Consider the following 22,518-nt stretch of genomic DNA (forward strand, 5'->3'; position numbering starts at 1 on the left):
CTGGTAGTAGTAGTAGTAGTAGTAGTAGTAGCAGCATCCATCAGTCTACGTAGACTATGGATCGCGCCCTTCGTAGTTCTGTTTGGCATCCTCGTTTGCAGCGTCAGCTGTAACTGTGAGGACCCACACGAGAGTGACAGTCCTTGCTGCATCTCTTGCATATGTAATGGGTGTCTGGCGGGTCCTTGCTGTGCTTTCTGTGGGCTCCCTTCTCCTTTGCTAGCTGTCAGATCCCCAACTCACCCTTCTGAAGGCTCTTGTATAGTTCCTGCCTCCATCTGCTGCGATCGTCTGCCAGCTCCTCCCAGCTGTCTGGCTTGATGTGTACTTCCCTAAGGTCTCTCTTGCAAACATCTTTGTAGCGCAGCTAGGGGTGTCTGGGAGGTCTTTTGCCAGAGGCTAGCTCGCCCTTCAGGATGTCTTTCGGGATCCTTCCATCATTCATCCTGTGGACATGGCCAAGTCAGTGGAGCCACCGCTGCCTGAGGAGGGTGTGCGTAGTTGGGATTCCAGCTTGCTCAAGGACGGTAGTGTTGGACACTCTGTCCTTCCACGATATTCCAAGGATGCACCTGAGGCAGCGCAAGTGGAAGACGTTCAGCCTCTTTTCCTGGTGGGTGTACAGGGTCCAAGTCTCGCTGCCATAAAGGAGGGTGCTGAGGATGCAGGCTCTGTAGACTTGCATTTTGGTGTGAGTGTACAGCTTGTTATTCCACACTCTCTCGCTGAGTCTGGACAGAGTTGTGGCTGCTTTACCGATCCTCTTATTTAGCTCAGTCTCCAAGGACGGGGTGTCAGTGATGGTGGACCCGAGGTAAACGAACTCGTGGATGACCTCTAACGTATAGAGAAACTGGTAATTGGTGATATATTAAAATGCTGCAAGTGAACACTTCCTAGCTAGAAGTACTTTGAAGTGTTAAGCATGCTGTGTGTAAAACTGGTTGAAAGAACTGTGCTTTTTAAAAAAAAATTAGTTAGAAAATTGCCAAGTGGGCACTGGATGTCTGTTTTTTCATTGCGGAAGCCAGCCATGCAAGGTTGCTGATGCTGCACCAAGGTTCATTGATACAATGAATTTAAGCAAGTGAAAGATGTGCTAGCTTGTCAGCTCTGGAGGCCGAAATCATTTGTCTATGTACATGCTGGGTACAGTGCAAGCAGTTACTCTGCAGGGGTCCCTGTTAATGGCCCCTACTGTCATCCTTTTGGGCTCATTATACCCTGGGTCTATTGGATAGTGTAATTCAGCACTGTTTGTGCCACATCACTCTCATAGAGCTGCAAGGGACTGGGGGAGGCTGTCCAGTCCAGTCCAGTCCAGTCCCCTGCCCTTTTGACAGAGCCAAGCACAGTCCCCCTTTTTTATTTGCCCCGGAACCCTAAATGGCCCTCTCAAGGACTGAGCTCACAGCCCTGGGTTTAGCAAGCCAATGCTCGAACCACTGAGTGATTTCCCCCACGCTTGGTAAAGTGTTTTCAGATGCTGTGATGATTGGGGGGCGGGGGTGAGGGAGGGAGCCAGCTTCCCTAACACAGACAGGGAGAGCTTGAAGCTGTGGGGGTGCTGGAGGGGCTGGGATAACCCCATGCAGAGTGGGTTGGGGTATCCCCATGCGGGGGGGGGGCTCTGGAAGGGGGTAGGGTGCCTGCTAGCATAGAGCTGGGGATCCCCATGCAGGGGAGGGGGGGCTCTCCTAGTGCAGAAGGGGGGTATCCCCATGCGGGGGGGGGCGCCTGCTAGTATAGAGCTGGGTGTCCCCATGCGGCGGGGAGCTCTCCTAGTGCAGAAGGGGGGTATCCCCATGCGGGGGCAGGCTCTGGAGGGGGAGGGGTGCCTGCTAGCATAGAGCTGGGGATCCCCATGCAGGGGAGGGGGGGGCTCTCCTAGTGCAAAAGGGGGGTATCCCCATGCGGGGGGGGGCGCCTGCTAGTATAGAGCTGGGTGTCCCCATGCGGCGGGGAGCTCTCCTAGTGCAGAAGGGGGGTATCCCCATGCGGGGGGGCTCTGGAGGGGGAGGGGCTCCCCAGCACGGAGCTGGGGATCCCCGTGCCGCGGGTCGGCGCGTGGTCCCAGGGCGGGGCCCGCGGGCTGCCCCACCCCCAGCTGGCGGGAACTGCCTCCCCGGCGCGGGCCGGACCCTGCAGCTGCGGCGCCTGTTCCCGGCGTGCCCGGTCCGGCGGCGCACAACATGGCGGCGCTCAGGGGCCCGGCGCGGCGGCTGCTGCCGGGGGGGTTGGCGGGCCTCGGGCTGCCCCCCCGCCGGTACCGGTACAAGAAAAAATGGGTGAGAGGCGCCGGGAGCCGATCAGCCCCCAGCGGGTCCCCCCCGCCCACCCCGCCGCGCCATTCCCGCCCCTCCCCCACCGTTCCATTTCCCTCCTCCCCCGCCGTTCCATTCCCCTCCCCCGCATCCGCCCCTCCCCCACCGTTCCATTTCCCCCCCCCCCCCCGCATCCGCCCGTCCCTTGGTGCCCCCCTCAGCATCTGCCCCCCAACCGTTCCCCTCCCCCACTAACCCCACCGCCGGCATCTGCTCCTCCCTCGCTGCCCCCTTGGTATCTGCCCCCACTGTTGCCCTCCCCCGCTGCTCCTGGCATCCAGCCCCCAGCCATTCCCCTCCCCCCTTGCCCCCGTGCATTTGCCCCCTACCGGTCCCCGCCTCCCTGGCATCCACCCCAGCCATTCCCCTCCCCTGTTGCCCCCCGGCATCTGCTTCTCCAGCATCCCCCCCCCACTGTACCCCCTGGAATTTGTCCCCCAGATCCATTTCCCTGCTCCGCTGCACCTGGAATGTGCCCCCCAATTGTCACTCCCCCAGTTACCCCAAAACCATTCCCCACCTTATCAAATTATTCTCCCCAATGCCGCTCCCACCCTTCCTCTCCCTACATCCTGTTGATCTCCCGCAAAGCTGCCCTGCCCTGCCCTGCCCTGCCCTGCCCTATCCTCCCCTCCCACTTCTCCTCCACTGAAATTCTTCCACCGCACCTTGGGATTCAGCAGGCCCAGTTACTTACCCAGCCTCGTGGCTGTCTCCTGAAACCCAACTCCACAAACCCCTACTATCCTCCCCTGCCCTGAAATGGATCCCTTCCTCCTTTTCCCCCTAGCCCCCACTGCATCCAAGAATCATTCTGCTCCCCATCCATCCATTCCCATCAATCCTCCAGCATCTTCTCCCACACCCCAAATCACTGTCTTCTGCCCACAAATTCCATGTCATTCCCCTAAAATCTGCCTATCGCATCCCTAAAAATCCACTTGTTTTTCCTTATCCATTCCACTAATCCCCCTAAATCCTCCTCTAAAATCATTCCTCCTCCTCCACTCAGCCCCCATTAATCATTCCTTCATCATTCTGCCACTTCCACCAGCCCAAAATTCTGCCCCCACCCCTTATCCCTTCCTTCTCGCCCCAGTTAATCCCACAAAACCTGAATTCTCCCATCTAATGGCTTATCTTTCTCTCCTATGCTCCTTCCCATCCCTAAATCCCTCCCCCACCCCCCCGAAGCCCCTTTTCTAAGGCTGTTTACACCAGCACCTTACCGTACTGCAACTTCCTGGTTTACAGGCTTGAAATATATGCCCAAGTGCAGCAAATTCCAGTGATGTAAATTATGCTCCCAGCACTGTGAGTTAGTCCCTTTATGGGGGTGGTTTATATAGAGTGCTGGGAGATCTTTCTCGCAGCCCTCCACTATGGCTACGCTGCCCAGCTGCTCTTTAAATTTTTAAATACTAACGCCCCACAGCCACCAGCATCCAGGCCTCCTTTCCACATGGGTTTAATGGATCTTGTAAAAATGGGCTGAAGTGAGGCAGTCTGCCCTCCCTACTCTACATATTTGTTCTTGTTAGTCTCAGAGTGAGTGCAATTTACCCAGTCTTTCTTTGCCTTGTTTTCCCCATCTGTGCAATGGGCAGAACAGCTGCCTCCTAGGATTGTCTGGGACACAGTGTCTCAGCTTTTGGGATTGGGAACAATCAGGAACATAGCACTGCTTTACCACCATTATGTTCAGTACTTCTGAGAGAGCCTGTCCCAAGGGGAGTTTTAACTTCCACCCAATCAATAAGAAGTCCTGTGGCACCTTATAGACTAACAGATATTTTGGAGCATCAGCTTTTGTGGGCAAAGACCTGCTTCATCAGATGCATCTGACAAAGCGGGTCTTTGTCCACAAAAGCTTATACTCCAAAATATCTGTTAGTCTATAAGGTGCCACAGGACTTCTTGTTGTTCTTGAGGGTACACAGTAACATGACTACCTCTCTGATACTTTCCTCCGGATCAGGCATTCACAGAAATACCCGGTGTAACAGTGGGAAAGCAGAGCCATGCTCTTTCTTTGGTCTTGATTGCAGACGCCATGAAATGTTGCTAGCATATAAAATTATTTGGTTCTTTCACGTGCCTAACTTTTTGAATTCCTCCAAAGGCTAACACTGCCCCCAAGATCTCAGCCACTCGGCTGGCGCTGCAGAACTTTGACATGAACTATAGCGTTCAGTTTGGCAACCTGTGGCCCTCGATTCGCGTCAGCCTCCTCTCGGAACAGAAATACGGTGCTCTGGTCAACAACTTTGCTCACCCTAACAGAGTGAGCCAAAAGCTGGAACTGCTAAATGCTGTGGATTTTGTTTATGAATCTCAGAAAGCAGCTAATCATGTGCAAGCAGATTCACCTGTAGAACAAGTGGGGGGTGAGCAAACAGCGCCCCAGGAAGTCCACCGTCAGCAGTTGTGTGTGGAACAACCACAGGCACCATCCTTGCTCTCTCAGTCCATCAGCCCAAACATCAAATGTTACGTATTCTCCAGAGGCGACATCAGTCGCTTTCCTCCTGCAAGGTATGGGTCTTTGAAGCGGTGTGCCCTAGTGGCTAGAGCACTGGATTAGAATCCAGGAGAGGTGGGTTCTGTTCCTGGATTTGTCACCCACTTGGGTGGGCTTGTGCAAATGGCTTTTGTTATGCCGTGACTCAGTTTCCCCATCTGTAAAATAGACAGATTGATACTGAGTTCCTTTATAAGGCACTTTGAGATCTACTGATGACAAATGCTGCCTATAAACTAGGTATTGTTGTTAACTGTTCTGTAACACTTTAGAAAGTCTGAGGTTATTATGCTATAGGTATACTCGTTACGATTCCTTTCCCCCAACTCCTCCCTGAAAGCAGATGTTCATGCTCTGGTTTGAGGCTACCCTATAGGAATTGTCTTCATAACTAGCACTCACTGAGTAATAAAAGTAAAAGCCTCCCCATTCGTCACATGTAATGTAGTGTTTTATTTAGCTGCATTGAACTTAATTTCAAGATGTTTTGACGGCTGAACTGCTGGTTCCATGCGGCCTTAATGGACCTGTAAAATGTAGTGGAGAGAGATGAACAAGAGTATCAGTGGGTTTTTTAAAATACACAATGAAGCTCTCTGGTGTGGCAACATCTGTAATTGGGCATGATTTTAGTTAGCCGGATGTCCATTTATCAGGGATGTGGGGATCCCATCAAGTTTGTTTCCAGCCACTCGTCCTGACTCTCAGTGTTCTGTGCTGTTATTTAGCTGTAATTTACCCCAATGTCTTCTCAGAGCCCAGTCAGCATTGGAAGTGTTGGTGATGTTGCTAGACAGTGTTGACTTCCCATGGTTTGGCAAATTTTCTGGTTCAACACTGGTCAGGTCCCAAAGGTGCCAGATGAGGGAGGTTCAACCTGTACAGATAATATTGCATTAGGATATTTAAAGCAAGCATAGCACTAAACACAGTGGTTTAAGGAGTCATTTGTTGGTGGCTGAGACATTAACTAGAGCAACATATAATTGGTTTTCCCCCTCTGGAACATTTTATTTTTCTGGGAGTACATGTTCTGTTCGTGCATCAAACATGCTTGAGAGCTAATGATCTCTGGCAAAATGAATGTGTATGAACCTGAGCTTTCTGAGCTCTGAATCTTGACTTTGGTTCAGTTTTGTCTAACAAACTTTGTTTTTAATTAACTCATGGGCTTTCTAGACCAGACAATTTAGGAACTCTTGGCTATTATCTTCTGGATGCAGCATCACTCTTGCCTGTCTTGGCTCTCAATGTGCAGCCGGAAGACCTTGTCCTTGACCTCTGTGCAGCACCTGGTGGCAAGACTCTGGCTCTTCTGCAGACAGGGTGTTGCCGTAAGTTAAGATGACAATCACCCCCTTCCCAGTCCACCAATAGTGTTTCGGGGTTTAGATGGGGTCAGATGGTTAATGGGTGGTCGCTGTTACAGGGTTGAAGCGATAGATTCCTTATGGATCTCTACCTCCTACTTATAGTAGTGTGAAGTGTTCTGCCCAGACCTTGCCATTAATGTCAGATGGATGCTTCCCATCCGATCACTCTCCTTTGATGATGTGAACTGGGCATTTATCTTCTGTGCTACCTTTCTTCCTGTTCCTTTTCAACACATGTTCTGTTTCTCTCATGACAGAGCAGCTGGCTGCCAATGATATCTCCATTTCCCGCAGTAACAGGCTCCGAAGAGTTCTCAGTAGCTATGTTCCCAAAAGCATCAGTGCTGGTGTGCGCATAACCTCTTGGGACGGAAGAAACTGGGGGGACATCGAGGGGAATACGTACAACAGGGTAAGTGATGGAAAATATGGAAAAGTGATGGAAATATGGAAACTGGGGGGACACAGAGGGGAATACATACAACAGGGTAAGTGATGGAAAAGGTAGATGTGTCTAGCAGAGATGTAAAATCCTGTTTGATTAGTTAACTGGCTAAACAATTAGATGTGAGGGCTGGAGAAGGAGGTTGTTTTAGCGCAGCTGGGCTGGAGTCCCCCTGACCCACTCGGGGTGGGCCCCGCAAGGTGGGAACAACCTCTGTGTGCATGGGGAGGCTGCACCAGCTCTCACTAATTAACGATAACTGGTGAGACTCATCCAACCCAGTTCATCATTAACATCTCTACTATGCAGCTGAGTTGCTTGCTGTTGGTGGAGGCAGATGCTGGATGCTTTTGAGAAAAGCCATAATTTATCCAACTATGCAATGGTGGAGGAGGGGGAATTTGTTCCTTAACTCTGGCTCTGCAAGAAAGAGCCTGTTGTTTAATTTCCCTTCTCTTAGGTGACATAATTACAAACGTGAAAGCATGAAATTACAGGAAACTCTTTCATATCTGGCAACCCCGGGACTGGGAGATTGCTGGATATTCAAATATTCTGGGTAATAGAGAGGTAGCAGGGCATAACATTAAAGAAAAACAAGATTAGATATTAAGGAACAAACAAAAATGTATGCTAAGTGCTTTATTTACCCACGACAGTAGTGTTGTACACTGTAAACTTATACTGTATTTGCTGTACAGTAGAACCCTGAGATACGCACACTCAAGTTGCGCATATCTCAGGTTAACGCAACTCAGAGTGGCGGGGAGCTGGTGCCTGGCTTCAGGCTGCCCCCCACGCAGGGGAGCTGTGAAACTGACCTGCGCTGCTCAGTTTCCTGGCTCCTGAATCTTGGCTGCTGCTGCCCCGACAGGAGCGGGGAAACTGCTCCTATCAAGGGAGGCAGCCTGACTCTCACCACCACTGCTGAGTGGTTTTCCCACTCCTGGCAGGGGTGGCAAGAGTCAGGCTGCCACCTTGGACAGGAGAGGGGAAACTGACCTGTGCAGCAGCACTGGTCCATTTACCCTTTTCTTTGAGCAATGGGCAGCCCAGAACCAGGCTCTGGACTGTCTGCAACTTACAGGAGACAGGAAACTGATGAGTACTGCCACAATGGTCAGTTTTCTGGCTCCCCCAGATTACTTGAAATTTGACTTACATAGGGTTGCGCAAGAATGCAACCTCCGTGTAAGTCGGGGGTTTACTGTATTTATTTGTATTCACTCTCACTATACTGTACTTACAGAAAATGTAATTAAAATTTACTTACGGTTCAAATGCTGGTTATTTGAGAGATCTGGATGACAGAATGCCGGATATGAAAGAGTTTCCTTTATCTGCTCTGTTAAAATTTAGCGTTCAGTCTGCCAGTCCCCTGACCTCATGAGCAAGCTAACAATGACAGTTTAGATCAGCGGTTCCTAGTCTTTTCGGTAACACGGTGCACTTCAATGAGACAAATACATCCACAGCACACCCACGTTTTTCAGCTGAATCGATTGCTCGTAAGCATCACATTTACTTACGTTTACGGTGGTTGCATTCTGACCAGAGAAGCTTGCAGCTTAGTAGTGCATAAAACAAGCTAAACAAAGAGCAAATGGGGCGTTGCGTGATCGAGTCACTGTTCAGCAGTTACTCGATTATTCACAGGGTGTAGTACAAGGCAGTTCTAGAGAGCGGGTTCCCCTCCTAGCCAACCCATTGAAGCCCAGATGCGGCATTCAAACCTCATTCCAACTCCAACAGGCTCCTGCCTGTCCACCCCACTCCCTTGCCAGGGCTGCTGCGAGGGGAAAGTGACAAACCCTGCAGCAGTTGGGACTCAGGCAGCCTGGATGCTCAAACCCAGGTGGTGCAGGGTTGTCAGTTTCCCTTCTAGGGTGGCTCTGCAAAGAGCCACAATGAGGGGAAAGTGATAAAATTGCACGGCACACTTGGCCAGTTCTCACAGCACACCAGTGCGTCACGGCACACGGGTTGGAAACCACTGGTCTAGGGCATGTACCGGCAATCTTTCATCATGGTGATGGGTGCTGTGTAACCAGCTGTCTGGATCAGAATGTGTGGTGCTAGTGGAGGGATTGGGTAAAGGAAAAGACTTTCCAAGCTTTAATTGGGCGGAGAACGGAGCTGAGAGCCCAGTCTTCTGTCACGCAGGTGCTTGTGGATGTACCGTGCACGACAGACAGGCACTCTGTCCTGGAAGAGGAAAACAACATTTTCAGGCGAGTCAGAAAGCAGGAGCGTCAGATGTTGCCGATGCTGCAACTGCAGCTGCTTCTGTGAGTGAGCTTGGTCCTATCGGAAGGTGGTGATCTGTCTGTCTGCCCAGGTTCTGATGCTGGTGGGTGGCTGCTGGGCTGAGCAGAGAAAACCATTCCTCAGGTTGTGTGTGTGTTAGGGAGGGAGCGGCATCAAATGATACATTGCTCAGAGAATTAACGTGGGTTCCTGGAACTGCAGCGCTGCTCAGACACGAATGAATGTATCCTCGCAATGCTCCTGTGTAACGAGAATCAGTAGTACCCGCTTTTGAGAGATGGGAAACTGAGGCACAGAACGAGCACTCCAGGAGCCTGTGCCCAAAACTCCGTATGGAATCCCAGTGTAGTTCCTCAAGCACAACACCGTTCTTTCTCTGCGTCCTTACTTAGCTGTCTGCATCCCAGGAGCGCATGGCTGAAATGAACCCTGGTGTACGGCTTAAGGTCACCTTTCCAGCAGAATGGCCCATATTCTGTTTGAATATGGGACAAATGCTGATCAGTGCAGTGTTAAATCCTTGTGCCGCTGCAGAGATAGCGTAGAGCCCTCTAGACTGCAGCATCCGGAAGTCCTGCCCATCTCTCGTCAGCTGGAAGGTTGGCTTCCCCTGTTGTCAGACAGCCTGTGCTAATGTCCCCTGTAGCAGTGTTCCCTGTAAGCTGTGCACTTGGCTGACCGCCCAGGAGAGATGCAGATGCCTCTCAGCTGATCAGCAGAGCGGCCACAGTCACCAGCCGTGTTTATGCAGGTGGTGCGCGCCTTGGCTCACACAACAAAATTTATGCCGCCCATGGGTAGGAAAGGGTTAGAGGCCAGGTTGTTCCGCAGTAGTGAGGGGGTGTTCCTCTTTTACATCCCATCGCAGTCTTTTTCTTCTGCTCCCATCTAGTGCTGGACTCTTCGCTGCCAGACCGGGAGGGGAAGTGGTGTATTCCACCTGCTCCCTGTCTCAGCTGCAGAACGAGTTCGTCGTCGAGAGAGCCATTGAGATAGCGGAAACCGAATACGACATCAGTGTCCGCGTCGAAGACTTAAGCTTCATCAGGAGACTCTTCCGGGACACGTTTTCTTTCTTTGCAGACTGCCGGTTGGGGGAGCTTGTTCTTCCCCACCTCCCGGCCAACTTTGGACCCACCTACTTCTGCAAATTACGCCGGGAACGGTAGAGGTGTCAGCTCCTTGACCTTTCCTCTCTCTGGTGGAGGTGAGTTGGAGCAGTTCGTCTTCACCTGGCTGCACCTCCATTGTGGCATTCTGAACTGAGGTGATCGCCAGCTTTTCCAGGCTATAATGAAATATCCGGAGTTCCAAAGAGAGACGAACTTGCTTTGGGATTCTTTGAAAATCCCCAAGACATGTCTGTGCCCTGCCACAAATACTGCGAATAAATGATACACGCATGTTAAGCTTGTACTGTTTGTTCTCTGTTCATGGAAACGGGTCTTCACAGGACTTAGCTACAATTTCCTTGCAGCTTGATTGGGTTTTTTTTTCCTCCACTTACTCTGCTTGCCTCTAAAATAACCTGAGTGAGCCAATGCTCAGAGCCCATCTCCAGGAGGTTGAGCACCCTGGATTCTGTTTCAGGTTCTGCAGCCACTTGGCCCTGAGCCCTTGAGCCATTTGCGTCTCCCGTTTCCTCATCTGTAAAACTGCTGTGATCTCTTCCTGCTTTTCCTCTGCTGGCGTTTGAGAGGCAGCCCGACGGCCATGCACGAAAAGAGAGGAACATCTGAGTGATTGCTAGGAAGTGCTGCACAGGAGCTATGGCTTACCAAGAGCTTTCTAAAGGCAGGTAAGTACAGTTGGACCTCCCTGGTGTGGCACTCTTGGGACCGGACCAGTCCTGAACAAGGCATTTTGCTGGAACAGGGGTGGTGAATGCTGGTGCCTCTGCAGCTGGCCTCTGGGCACTCCTAGGCAGCTTCCAGACTCCCGGCTGCTGGGCTCCCCTGACTGCCAGCCCCTATTCCCAGGCTCTCTTCCCGGCTGCTGAACCTGCTACTGACTACCAGGCTCCCCTCAGCCTGACCCCAGACGGGCTTTCTTCTGCCAGCCTAGCTCCGCTCCCAGCCCAGCTGCCCTCTGGCTTCCGGCCCGAATTTTGCATAAGTTGGGGGGCGGGCTCTTTCCCCAGTGGAACACACGTTCTGCAGCTGGGGAAGCAGCAGGAAGGTAAGTCCTGGGGTGGAGGGACTTAAGCCTGGTGGTGCTTTGGGGCCATGGGAGGTGGGCGGGGGAGGGCTAGGCCTGGGGTGGGTTATGGCTGCAGGGGGGCATGAAGGGTGGAGCTGAGCCGGAGCTGTGTGGGGGGGTGGTGAGCCGGAGCCCTGCTGGGGTTTGAACCTGGGCCGCAGGTTGGGGGTTTGAACTGGAGCGCGAGGGGATTAAACCAGGGCAGGGGGGATTGAACCAGAGACAGAGGGGGCCGGGGGGGGGGCTTGAACCAGAGCCATGCGCAGGTGGTTGAGCAGGGGCTGCGTGCGGGGGGTTTAAACCAGGGCGGGAGGATGGAACTGGGGCTTCACGTGAGGGGTTTGAACCAGAGCAGGTGGTGACCCGGAGCTGCATGTGGGGGGTTGAACTGGGGTCGGGGAGGTTGAGGTGGAGTCGCACCTGAGGGGTGGTGAGCTAGAGCTGGAGGCAGGTGTGGGGCGTGAGCAGGAGGTATGTGCGGGTGGTGAGCGGAGCTGAGGGGCAGCTCTAAGCCACGTGGGTTGAGCCAGGGCCCGGGGGGAGTAAGTTAAGTGCAACTGGAAATCGTGCATTTCCAGGGTTTACTGTAGGAATCGGGATCAGCCGCGTAACAGCGGGGTTGCGTGCTCAGACCTTCCTGCGTACGGCTGTACTGAATTCTCTAGAGCAGGGGTCAGCAACCCCCAGCACGCTTGCCAAGAGCGGCACACGAGCTGGTTTTCATCAGCATGCGAGGCGGGAGCTCAGCCCCGCCCCTCCTCCCCCATGCAGCCAGGAGCTTGCTCAAAGCCAGGCTGGCTGTGGGTTAACAAAAGAGCAGTGAATGCTCCCAACCGCCACCTCCATGGGAAAGCTCTGCACCTTCATGTATTTATTAATGAAGCTGTGTAAGTAGGACTGTTGGTGACTCTGAAAAGTGTCACCGGCACTCGGACTGTACATGGAGGCCAAAAGGTCAAATTTCAGCGCCCCTCCTTGGAAAGGTTGCTGACCCCTGCTCTGGGGCTTTGTCACATGTCCTGAGACATGAATACAAACAGAACACGGGCAGAGCCATGGGCCTGACCTAACACCACCTGGCCATGCTTGGGGTGGAGGCTACGTAGTTGTGTGTGCATCTGATGGAGAGTGGGGCCAGTTCCCCATAGGGATGTTGACCTCACACAAGGGATGAGAGCTGGCTGTGCACATCCTGTAGGTTTAGAAGGGGTGGGGAGAGAAGTACGCCAAGGGGCTGGGCCCCCGTCGGCTGTGGTGATTTAACATTTCCCTATTTTTGTAACGTTTCTGCCTTGTCTGCTTGAATAAGTCATCTACACTGAAAGGGAACCACACAGTCCATATAAAGCGAAGTTTAAATAATCGCGTTCCGTGGATCGGACCGGAAGAGTCAGGCTTTACAATGTATGGTAGAGAAGAACAACAGGAAGACTAAAGAGTTTGTCCAGCAGAAGCAATTCCATGGGAACATGGCAATATGGCAATTCGTTCCTGTGCTGCACTTCAGCCTTTAGAAAAGTGGGGCACCAGTGGGGCAGAGGCCTTGCGTTGGCCTTCAGTGGGATGCATTTCACCCATAACTATGTGGAGCAAGTATCTTGCGTTCCTATTTGACCAATAGTGAGTTGGTATTAAGGACTCTCGCTCAACCATGGACACCTTAAGCTAGTTGGTGGGCCATGTGAGTGGCCATCCTTCATCTCAATGGCCTACAAGACTGTTGTTATCAAGATGAACTCCCAGGGTAGGGTAGTTTTGCTGATTGGGCTTGTGTGCCTGGAATATGTGGGCGTGACGACTAAACCATAGCAGCATTTGGATTGGCTGCAGAAGGAGCACACGGCATTAGTGGTCAATGTTGTGTCAAATCAGCACGTTTCACTTCAGGCATGCTTGCTTCACGTTTGTGTTGTTTTGGTAATACCAGTGGGGAAAAAATTGTGCGGATGAAATCCAGCAGAATCTGGCAACCCTGTGCATGGACGTTGGTAACAAAATGTCTCGGGCCACACATGCAACACTGATGGGCCACAGGTTGCCCACCACGGCTCTAACTCAACCCCTCTAGCAAGTACAGCCAGCATAAGTCGCTCCGATATACGTTGTTTTGCATTTACGCCATTGAGGAACATGACGTAAAAATCCCTCGCGCTTAAGGTATTAGGTCGTTTAGAAAGCAGAAAGTTAGCGTGCCTGCCCAGCACTCTCTGCGGCTCTCCTCTATCTCATACCGCACGTAGGATAAAAAATGGTTTAAAAATGTACTTTGGGTGAGAATCGGTTCTTTAAATGTTGCATAAAATGCTTTCAATGTCTGGTACGGTAAAGTGAGAGTTTAAATGGGCATATAGGCAACATTTATGCTCTGTACAGTTCCTGTTTAGATTACTGCTTGTGGGGGAAAATTCCTCATTATATGTCATTTCACTGTAAGTCGCAAATTTATTGTTCCCATCCCTGATGTGAATTGCAGACGCCTGTACTAGCGGTTTTTGGACATAGCCAATTAATTCATTGTGAGGCGAGTCACTAGGTGGCGCTGTTAGACAAGCGCTAACAAGCCGACAAAGTTCATTCCTGGAAGACAAGTTGTGCAGCTCTTAGTCTGGTGTAATAGAGGTTTCCTTTGGAAGCACAATAGCAAGCGGCAAGGTACTTCTCTGGGCAGAGCAGGTAATCGCAGGATCCAGCCTGGGGCTTGCCAGAAAACTGCCTCACACCAAATGTGATTGGCCCCCAAAACATGGAAAAAACAACCCTCAAAATCAGTAGCAGAGAGGTTACCATGTTAGGAAGTGGGTCTTTGCCCACGAAAGCTGATGCTCCAAAATATCTGTTAGTTTATAAGGTGCCACAGGACTACTTGTTGTTCTCGAAGCTACACTGATACATGTGAGTCTGTACTCCCAACAAAACGAAGCAGCAGGAATGTAAATGTAATCATTTTGTTAGTCTTTAAAGTGCTACATTTCTGCTGCTTTCCCAAAAATCAGGACGGGTTTGCATCCAGGTGTGCTGAGCCAGGGTGGGGAATTGCATCCAAATGCCTTGAGGTGGGATGACTCCATGCCACAAAGCATGGCCTAGAGGGGAAAAATGCGCACGTTCGTGAAAAGTGGAAAAAACACCAGCTGCAAGTGCCTGAGAACAACTCTCCGAACCAGCCAAAAGTATTTGCATTTGGCTAAGCATTTGCAGTAAGTACATACCCAGACTCCACCTCACTGATTTCTCCTCGAATGAGGAGCCGACCGACGGGGACAACACCAAGAGGAGCAGAACCCTTTGGGTCTACTCTGAGCAGCTGTAGTCGTCAGGTAGGCGAGGTGCATCTGGTGTTTCTATGTTATATTTTTATGAATTTCAGGAGGATTTTTAAAACAAAAAGCAGACAAGTAGCACTTTAAAGACTAGCAAAATAGTTTATTAGGTGAGCTTTCGTGGGACAGACCCACTTCTTCAGCCAGGCTATGGTCTGAAGAAGTGGGTCTGTCCCACGAAAGCTCACCTAATAAAGTATTTTGCTAGTCTTTAAAGTGCTACTTGACTGCTTTTTGTTTTGATAGTGTATAGACTAGCACGGCTTCCTCTCTGTTACTATTCAACATAGGAGGATTTTTGTGAATGGCAGGACTATATGTTGACTTCATTTTCATAAGTAGACCTAAACAAGAGAGAATATAGATGTCTTCATGGGTGAGCTACAGAGGTCTATAAAATACATGGTTTTTGGGAGTTGCTGGCTGTACATTATTGGTTTCTAGGGGAAAAAATACACAGTTGTGAATTTGTTATATTTATTCAGAAACAATTTTTTTTTAAATGTTTAAGCTTCATTAGCATGTGCACTTGAAATTACTTGCCACCTATTTTTGACGGCTAGCTTGTTACTTTTTTGTGAAGTCTAGTACAGGTTGAACCTCTTGTCCAGCAACCTCGAGACCTGGCCAGTGCTGAACAAGAGAATTTGCCAGCCCATGGGAGGTCGATATTGCCTTGCAGCATTACCAACACTTCCACAGCTGACTGGGGTCTTAGAATACAGTTGGGGTAAATTTCAGCACAAAACACTGAGATTCAAGACTGGTAGCTAAAAGTTAAGGGACCAAGGGGAACTCAGCCACACCCGTAATCAGTGAGCCATCTAGCTAACTAAAATCATGCCGGATTATGTGTCTCGCCGGAGGAGAGAGTTCCGAATTAGAGGGAGTCAACCTGTGCAGCAAGGAGCTCGGGAACGAGGGTGAAGATGAGAACTAGGACTGGCTGTGCAAGGAGGCAGGTGAGAAGCCTTGGGGGATGGCACCGGGGAGGTAAGGTGCATGTGGCTGGGAGAGGAAAAGGCAAGACAGAGAGAGGCTGCAGGGAATGAGACAGCAGGGGTCAAGCTTTGGGAAATGGGCAGAAGTGTCTGTGCTCACCCAAGCACGCTCCCCTCCAGAATGGAGCCCAAGATGCTTGTGTCTCACCATTACTCTGCTACCTGCAAATCCGTGAAAACCCGCCGGGGAAGCGGGTGTCTCATCCCTCTCCCTTCAGGGCCAGTCCACATAGCAGTAGTAGGTTGTTATCCTCTGTCAGTTACTGCGTCAGCTGAAGCGGCAGAGGTCTGTGTGGTGGGTCTCCAGGTTTCAATCCTGCTGATGAACCAGGTTGGTGTCACTATGAAGCCTGTTATGGATTTTTTTCCACTTTGCTTTGTTTAAAAAGAAAAAAAAAAGCAAAGGAATTACAGACAAAAACTACCTTTAAAAGACCCCCAGCCTCGCGCCCAGAAGTCAGGAAATGCCAGAATTAAGGGCAGCCATGCAACTTTCCTTCAGCCCTGCTGCCTGTCTGCATCATCATGCATGCAAGCGGCTTGGCAGATGGCTCCTCAAATGCAGGGATTGCATTCACAATAGCAAGCTTGGAATGGCTATTTATTTCTGTTGCTTCATTTAAACAAAGCAAATTTAGTCTGGTAAAAAACCACATCGAAGGGGTGTTCATAAACTCCGAGGCCAGAAGGGACCTTTGGAATCATGTAGTCGGCCCTTTAGATACTGAGTAAATGACAAAGGACAAACCTCCCTTCAGCAAAATCCTTTCGTTAGCTAGGAAGGAACAGCCCTTGTCTCTCTCCCGCACCAGGCCATGGGAGCCCCACACTTCCTAAGCCTCTGCTCTCCCTCCCAGGACTTTCAGCCTGAGATGAATCACCTGATTGCCCTCCATCCCCACTCTCCCCCTCCCTCCCAGAACCGGAATGCCATGAGTCAGCTGTTCGTACTGTTCCAGTTCATATCCTCTCTCTGGGCAATCAGGGAGATACTCATTTCATGCGGTAACGACTGTTCTTTGAGATGCTTGTCCCCGGGGGTGCTCCGCTGTTGGCGACGGGCGCCCCAGCACCACAGATCAAAGAGTTACGGAGCAGTTTCCCTAGCCAGGGTGCTCTTGCCCAGAGCGCACCTTGCGCTGGTGTCTCCTCGGTGCCTATCGCATTCAGGCCTGGCTCCTGCCATTCAGTTCCTTTTCTTCTGCCGGGTAACTAAGACTCCGAGTAGAGGGGAGGAAAGGAAGGGTCCTGGAGCACCCACAGGGATACGCATCTTGAAGTATGGTCGTTCCTGCAGGAAGTGAGTAGCTCTGTCTTTTTCTTCGAGAGCTGTCTCCGTGAGATCTCCACTGTTGGTGACCGTAAAACAGTGTTCGAACGGGGTGGAGGGATTCAGCATCATTACTTGGCAGGGGTGGATAAAACGGCAGTAGCTGCTGCTGAGCCTGATGCCAACTGGGGTATAATTGCGTAGTGTTTGGCAAAGGTGTGGCCAGATCACTGGGACACTCAGCAACGGAACTAAACAGTCCCTGTGATATACAGTAAGGTCTGGCCCTTTCTAAGAAGAGGACTCGTGCTCCTCAGACATCCCCGGTGTGCATTATTGCCTCCCTTTGTGAGGTGTGTGGCTTCGTAAAAAAACAATAGGTACCACAATGGGCCCATCAATGTGGAAAACTGTGCACACTTTGGGGACAAATGCTGGGTGAGGCCTCAGCATGACCCTGTCCTTTGTGCAGGTAGCGTAAGGAGGTTCTGCAAGCTCGCTGAGGTGGTGGCCAGTAGGAAGCAGACGGGGGAGAGGAACTGTGGCCAAAGATTCAAATGGAGGCCCAGTGAGTCAGTCCGAAACCAAATTCAAGTCCCATGTCAGCAGTGGGGGTTGGCAAGGAGGGTATATGTTTTGGAGGCCCCTAAGAAGCCTTTTTAAAAAACCGATAGGCTGTCCACAGGCATGCGAAAGGCTGTTATCACTGAGAGGTGGTCTCTCGCGGAAGAAATTGACAGGCCCGACATTTTGAGGCACAGAATGTAATTGAGAATAGCAGTAAGTGTGGAGGAGTGAGGAGTTATACTCTTCCTGTGGCACCAGTGTGAGAAACGGCACCACTTTTGCAGGTACATTTTTCAGGTAGAGGGTCTTCACCTGCGGGGAGAATTGTTCTTCCATTTCTCCAAACCAGGTAAAAGTCACATGTGACAAGTGAGCGGGTGGGGATGTAGCATCCTCCCACACTTCTCACAGAGGAGATTGTGTCTGTGTGGCAGTAGATACAGGGTCAGATCGAGAGGCTGTGCAGGAGCCGTGCTTGGCGTGACCATGACGCTGCTATGAGAATGACATAGGCCCCCTCCAGGCTCAGCTTCTGGAGCACTTTGGGGATAAGAGGTAGTTGGGGAAAGACATAGTATAGAGGAGCCCTCCACTGGATCAAGAATGCATCTCCAAGGGATCCCTGGCTGAGCCCTGCTCTGGGGCATTTGGTGTTGCTGGAGGTGGCAAAGAGGTCTATCCTAGGCCAACCCCAGTGGAAAAAAACAGGTTCGCAACCTTGAGGTGGAATTCCCACTTGTGGTCGGCAGAAAAAACAGGACCGAGGGTGTCGGCAATGGTGTTGGAGACCCCCGGCAGGTAGGATGCTATGAGTGTGACCTGGCTGCAGATACACCAGCTGCATAGACATACGGCCTCTGCACACAGGGAACAGGAGCGGGCTCCACTTTGTTTGTTTATATGCAACACGGTAGAGATATCGTCCATAAGGACATGCACTGTGTGATTGGTAATTTGACACAAGAAGTGTGCACAAGTGTTTTTGACTGCTCTGAGCTCTAGAAGATTGATACGCAGAGACTTCTTGTGTGTGGATCACTTGCCCTGCACCACTTGGCCTTGCGTGTGAGCCACCTCATCCCAACAGGGATGCGTCCATTGTAATCTGTAGCGTAGGCCGAGACTGATGGAACGGGGCGCCCTTGAGGAGGTGGGCCGCTGATTTCCGCCATCGGAGGGAATTGAGGACATCCATAGGAACAGTAACCCCCTTGTGGAGGGGATGCAGTGAGGCAACATACACTGATCCTGTACAGAGCCGAACACATCGCCGACGGAGGTGTGCATAAGGGAGTAGTGGGTGAGTAAATAAGAACTCGGAGTCCTTGAGGGAGACAAAGTATTTCCTGTCCATCGTCTTAGGAGTAGGTTGGATCAGTGCAGGCGTTTGGCCGCAGCGCATCTGATGGCTCCATAATTGCCTCATCTATAAGCGAGGTAAGTTTGCCCTGAAGAGCGGGCTGCAGATTTTTGCACAGACGGTGCTGTTTTTCTTGCACCTGCTGTAATGAGACCGGCTGGCTCGCTGCCACTCTTTTAAACAGGTCTTGGAGCTGTTTGCTATCATCCATCAGGCACGTCAGATGGCACCTCTGCATCCTCTGGCAATAAAGGCACATTATGAATGGGAGAAGCTCCCAAAGCCTGAGGGTCAGCGTAGTCATCAGCTAAATGCCCATCTTCCTCCTCTGATAACTGCTAATAATGGGCCACATCTTCCCTACAGACCATATCAGCTCTGGCCCTCCCCTGGACTGAGACTCCCTCTTTAAACCCGCCTCTGAAATGCCCTCGCCACTCATGCATCTGATGAAGCGGGTCTTTGCCCACGAAAGCTTATGCTCCAGAATAGCTGTTAGTCAAAAAGGTGCCACAGGACTACTCGTTTTTGAAGATACAGACTAACTCGGCTACTCCTCTGGTCCTCTGCAAATCGCTGAGCTGTGATTTTCTGGGGTGCTCGTGACCAGCAGCGGAGCACCCACGGGGACAGCACTTGTCTGGGACCAGTCTCCTTCCATCCTAGCAAGCCCTTGGATTCCTTTCACTAAATCCGTGCCCAGCTTCGGTCTCTGCTATGTCAGACTGCTCAATTTTAGTCAGAGCGATTGAACGCTTGGGACTCATGGTAGTCAAGGAATATTCTTGGTCTCTTTCTCTCCAAGAGTCCCTTGACTGAGCTCTTTCTCGGGCCAGTTCATCATCCTTTCTGTTATCCGTAGCATAGAGTTCTAACCAGGGCTTTTTTTCTAGAAAAAGTGGTGCTGGAACTCAAGTCTGATGATTCCTCATCGGGGTTAGGGTGTTCAGTTTTAATGCCTCAGTCCCCGTGCTGCTGCGGGGGCCTCCTGCCCTGGTCCCTGCACTGCTGCACAACCAGTGGTGAACGTTTTTCTGGTGTTCTTGTGGAAAAAAGGTACTGGAACTGCATTCCAGCGTGTTCTGCCAGAAAAAAAAAAAGCCTTGATTATAACTTCCATTGGGCCTTCATATTTTCATTCTGATCGGCCTCCCTGGCACAGTGATTTTTCCTGCGAATCAATCGACGTGGCTCATCAACGATACATACCTAATAGGTGAACTGCCAGAAGCTCTGAACCCATTTGTTTCCCAACATGGCTGAGACTCTTTGAGCGGCCTGCGCACCCACGCTGCGTCTGAAAACAGACGGGCGCTGTAGTTCCTGGGAGTGCTGGAGAACTGCATGCAATATCCCAACACACAAACCACAGCTGCTATTTCAGCATATTGGGCCAAATGTGGATCTCGTAGATTACAGATCTGTTTTTGCATGATGGTAAAAATTAGATCTGTCTATAAAGAACTGGTACCTGTGGAAGGAATCTAACTCCTGGATCAAAGGTCAGAAAAGTTTCTTCTTCACCTTCTCCTCTAGATCCAGTTGATCAGGGCGTGTACGTGACTCTCCTTAAAAGAGTAAAGCAGTGGGTAACAAAGATGGGGTTCAAATAGGTTTTATTGCAGTATCTTTTCCTTGCAGTAACAACGTCCAGTGGGACTAGATGAGCGTTTGTGACTTGCCCCTCTGTTACTTTATTCAGTAGTAAGAATGGAGGGGGGAGTGTGTAACATGTAATATGATCAGGCTGAGGCCAACTAGAAAATTACTGTACAACCCAACTGGCAGCCAATGCAGTCTTCCCCCTGCCTTACGAGGGTAATTCGTTCCTGAAAAACCCCTCTTAGGGCGAATTCTCATAATTTGAAAATGTAATTAATATTAATTTCAATGGGAAAAAAATTTGCGTTCCTGGGCCCCAACGTGTACACCCATTTATGCTAAAACAACTCCAAATCCCATTAAATCCGGTGCAAGGGGGCGGGCAGGGCAGAGCAGAGCACAGGGAGACAGCCCAGCCTGAACGCCACTTAGGTTAAGTGGGGAGGGGGCGCTGCCAGGGGCTGGCAGCGTGGGGAGCTAGGCAGGCACAGGGGGCCCCGCTGGCAAGTGGCGATGCCTCACTCATGCGGGGCCGTGCGGTGGAGAGGCCTCGCCGGTGGCAGCCGAGGCAGCAGCGGCGGGCGAGCCAGGCGCTAAATGGGAGGGAGCGCCACAGACGGCGAGTGGCGCCCAAGGCACAGCTGCATAGGGTGGGCGGTGGCGGCCCCCTAGCCGCCTGGGGGCGAGCGGCAGCAGCGGGGCTGGGGTGGGCTGCGCACCCAGCATCCACGTCTCGCAGAGCCGCATGATCTACTGCTGGGACTTGGGTGAGTCTACCTCCCCGCACCAGACGGCCACCCTCTCATAGGGCACCGCCGCCTCCCTGCACGGCCTGTTCGTCAAGACCAATGCGGCCGACTGCATCCCCTTGGTGCTCGCCAGCCAGAGCCGCCAGCCTCCAAATCGGTCCTTGTAAATGCGAAGAAATGCCTCGTAAGCTGAAGTAGGGGTATTAAATGAAACTCCTCGTAAAGTCGAATTCTCGTAACTCGAATGGGCGTATCTTGAGGAAAAACTGCAAATACTGCCCGCAATTGTCATAATTAAGGTCAATTGATGGCATTAAATGTGTGGCAGAGGCCACAGGTCTGATTTTCACATCTCTGTCCTGAGAAGTCGCAGCGACTAATACATAACCATGCACCACCAATGCTCCCTCTAATATTTCCCATCCAGGGGTGGAATAAATTTGCACCGAGGCATGTGCAGAAGTGCACCACCCATAGAAACACAGACTGCCCACTGGCGGTGGCTGTGGGAGCTCTGCCAATCAGTTGGGCTGCATCTGAATCTCTCCTGGGCACCTGCCCAAATGCTCAGCTTACAGGGAACACTGCTCACCACTACCGCCAGATGATGGGTGTCTCAGGATTTGGAGCAATAAACACTGGCTTGTTTCAGCTGTGTTGCTCAGTTCATTCCCATTTGGTATTCTTCTTTAATGTTTGATACAAGGGACCTGCAACAGAAGCAAAATTGGGAATGAGATCCCTGTGATATCCTTTTGGGGTTTGACAGGGAGTTATAGCAGCTGGTTTTGTGCTAGAGGTGAAGTTGGGATCATGTCTACTTTCTGTTGCATTGGAGTTCCTATCCCATGTTGTCAACGTAAGACCTAAGGGTACATCTGTATTACCCAGTAGATCGACCCAGTTAGGGTCAATCTTCCTGGGTTTGATTTTGTGTACCTAGTGGGCACATACAAAATCAAGCTATCAGGGCTTGACAGTCAACCCTGGTACTCTTCATTCTCACAAGGAGTAAGGAAGGTCATTGATGGGAGAGGTTCTCCCAGTCTCCCTCAGTTGATCACTGATATTCCGATATTGCTGGAACTGGAATTGTGTGTCTATGTTCGACTTTAAAGTCTAATGTGGACCCTGCCTAAGAAAGAGACACGGCTGGTCACTGGCTGTGCCTTGTCTGATTTCCTTTCAAGCCTGCATCCTTCAAGAGCTGCAGAAGCTGATCAAGCTTCTTCAAATGCTCCTTCTTGGAACAGGTTGGTACTCAAAGGTCATTTACATATTGAAACAGGCCGGGTGGTTTAGATATTTGTGACAGGACCCACCTCTTTTGCACAGGAAATAATGCTGGAGAATCTTTATAACCTTGTGGGTCACCAAGTCACCAAGTCCAGATGCATTGGACTCCAAGAAAACTGGGATGCGTGGCCAATGGTAATTCCAGAAGCCTGTTATTGAAAACTTGTTCTTCTTGGCCTCTGAGGAGAGAACAAGAGGCAATGGACTTAAACTGCAGCAAGGG

At 51.0% G+C, this 22,518-nt stretch overlaps 1 protein-coding gene across 2 annotated transcripts; it reads left to right on the plus strand.

The window, feature by feature from the left end:
* The first annotated feature begins 2,187 nt into the window (after positions 1 to 2,187).
* On the plus strand, positions 2,188 to 10,345 carry NSUN4 (NOP2/Sun RNA methyltransferase 4). Of its 2 annotated transcripts, XM_075003121.1 has the most exons (6): positions 2,188 to 2,288; positions 4,447 to 4,859; positions 6,025 to 6,179; positions 6,476 to 6,630; positions 8,827 to 8,951; positions 9,824 to 10,345. In XM_075003121.1, the coding sequence occupies exons 1-6, from the start codon at positions 2,193 to 2,195 to the stop codon at positions 10,098 to 10,100; spliced, it is 1,221 nt and encodes a 406-aa protein (XP_074859222.1). In that variant the 5' UTR covers positions 2,188 to 2,192; the 3' UTR covers positions 10,101 to 10,345. The 2 variants fall into 2 exon arrangements, with proteins under 2 accessions (XP_074859222.1, XP_074859223.1); XM_075003122.1 differs by lacking the exon at positions 6,025 to 6,179 and having other exon boundaries at positions 6,513 to 6,630.
* The last annotated feature ends 12,173 nt before the right edge of the window (positions 10,346 to 22,518 follow it).

This window comes from Carettochelys insculpta, chromosome 9, assembly GCF_033958435.1.
Source record: "Carettochelys insculpta isolate YL-2023 chromosome 9, ASM3395843v1, whole genome shotgun sequence".
Lineage (NCBI taxonomy): Eukaryota > Metazoa > Chordata > Testudines > Carettochelyidae > Carettochelys > Carettochelys insculpta.